General features: G+C 60.0%; 1 protein-coding gene across 1 annotated transcript; it reads right to left on the bottom strand.

The window, feature by feature from the left end:
* Positions 1-814: 814 nt before the first annotated feature.
* Positions 815-1,429, bottom strand: YIF1B (Yip1 interacting factor homolog B (S. cerevisiae); the record flags this gene model as incomplete). Its single annotated transcript, XM_010567137.1, has 3 exons — positions 815-992; positions 1,091-1,184; positions 1,272-1,429. Coding segments are annotated over 3 exons (408 nt in total), but the record flags the coding sequence as incomplete, so codon positions are not given.
* Between the last annotated feature and the right edge of the window lie 7 nt (positions 1,430-1,436).

Below are 1,436 nucleotides of genomic sequence, written 5' to 3'. Positions count from 1 at the left end.
CCCAGGACGGCCACTCTTCTGACTCTTCCAGTTCCAGCTCCAGCTCTGACAGTGAGGGGAAGGTAAGGACAGAGCCCCCCCTTCCATGTCCCCTGCACCCCAAAATCCCCTTGCACCCCATTTTGGGGGGGCCACACACAGCCCTGTGTGTCCCCCCCCCCCCCATTAACTACCCCCTGCTGCCCCCCCAGCACCATGGCCCTGGCCACGAGCATAAGAAAAAGGACAAACTGCACAAGAAACCCAAGGAAAAGAAGAAGGAGAAGAAAAGTCACTGAGGTGGGGGACAGGGGGGTGACAAGGGGCTGACAAGGGCCCCCCCCCACCATGAGATGTCACCTGTGCCCCCCCCTCGCCATGGGCTGTCACCAGTTTCCCCTCCCTGCTAATAAAGAGCTTGAAGGCGTCACCAGAGCAAAGTCCATGTGTGTCACACCCTGGTGTCACTGGGGGGGGGATGACGAGACAAAACCACAGGGGTGGCCGCCCCTGCACCCCAAAATTCTGGAGGGGGGGCTGAAAGGGGACCCCAAAACCTGGTGGCTTTAGCTGGGGACACCCCCCCCCCTGCTTGTTCCCACACCCCTAAAAGCAACACCTGTGACATGGAGGGGGGGGCCCCACTATCCAAGGCCCCCCAAGTGGCCTGCACCCCCTCCCAAAAAAACCCAGGGTACAGATACCACACCACGTTCCCGAGGCAGCATTTATTGAAGCAGACGAGGGCAAAGCGGGGGTCGGGGCTGGGCATAAAGTGGGTTTGGGGCAGGGAAAGCAGGGGTGGGGGAGGAAAATGGGGTTTGGGGGGGTAAAACGGGGTTCGGGGGGGGCCCCCCTCACCTGAGGAGGTGGTAGGTGAGCCAGTACATGAAGAGGGGCTGGGCGGCAGCGATGGCCATGGTCAGGTACATCCGCAGCTGGTTTTTGGCCCCTCGCACCAACACCCCCTCGGCCGCTGCCTCCGACAGCAGCTTCAGCCGCAGCGTCCTGATCTGTTGGGGGGGGTGGGAGCAGGAAAAAAAAAGGGGGTGAAGCCCCCCCCCCTTAAAAAGCCCCCCTTTTTTCCCTGCACCCCCTTTTTTTTTTTTACCATGAAGATGAAGATGCTGAGGCAGCACCAGCTCAGCACCACGTAGTAACCTGTTCGGCCGAAGAGGAGCCCGAAGACGAGGCCAATGATCATCCTGCCGTCACCAGAGGGGGGGTTATCAAGCTGTATCCCCCCACAAAATATAAAAAACACCTCCCCACACTAAAAAAACATCTCTCACCCCACATATTTGTAGCCGGCGAAGGCGATGAGGTCGATGGTGGTGAGGTCGGTGTTGACGGTGACGAGGTAGAGGCTGAGAAGGACGGCCAGCACCTCCACGATCAACCAGGCCAGCGCCGAGCTCGCCTGCAAGCCCAGGCTGTCAGGGGAGAATCTGGAGGGC

The sequence above is a fragment of the Haliaeetus leucocephalus genome, unplaced genomic scaffold, assembly GCF_000737465.1.
Source record: "Haliaeetus leucocephalus isolate CR32 unplaced genomic scaffold, Haliaeetus_leucocephalus-4.0 Scaffold227, whole genome shotgun sequence".
In the NCBI taxonomy this organism is placed as follows: domain Eukaryota; kingdom Metazoa; phylum Chordata; class Aves; order Accipitriformes; family Accipitridae; genus Haliaeetus; species Haliaeetus leucocephalus.
Note: the sequence above shows the minus strand (reverse complement) of the source record. Positions and strands in the feature narration are given on the sequence as shown.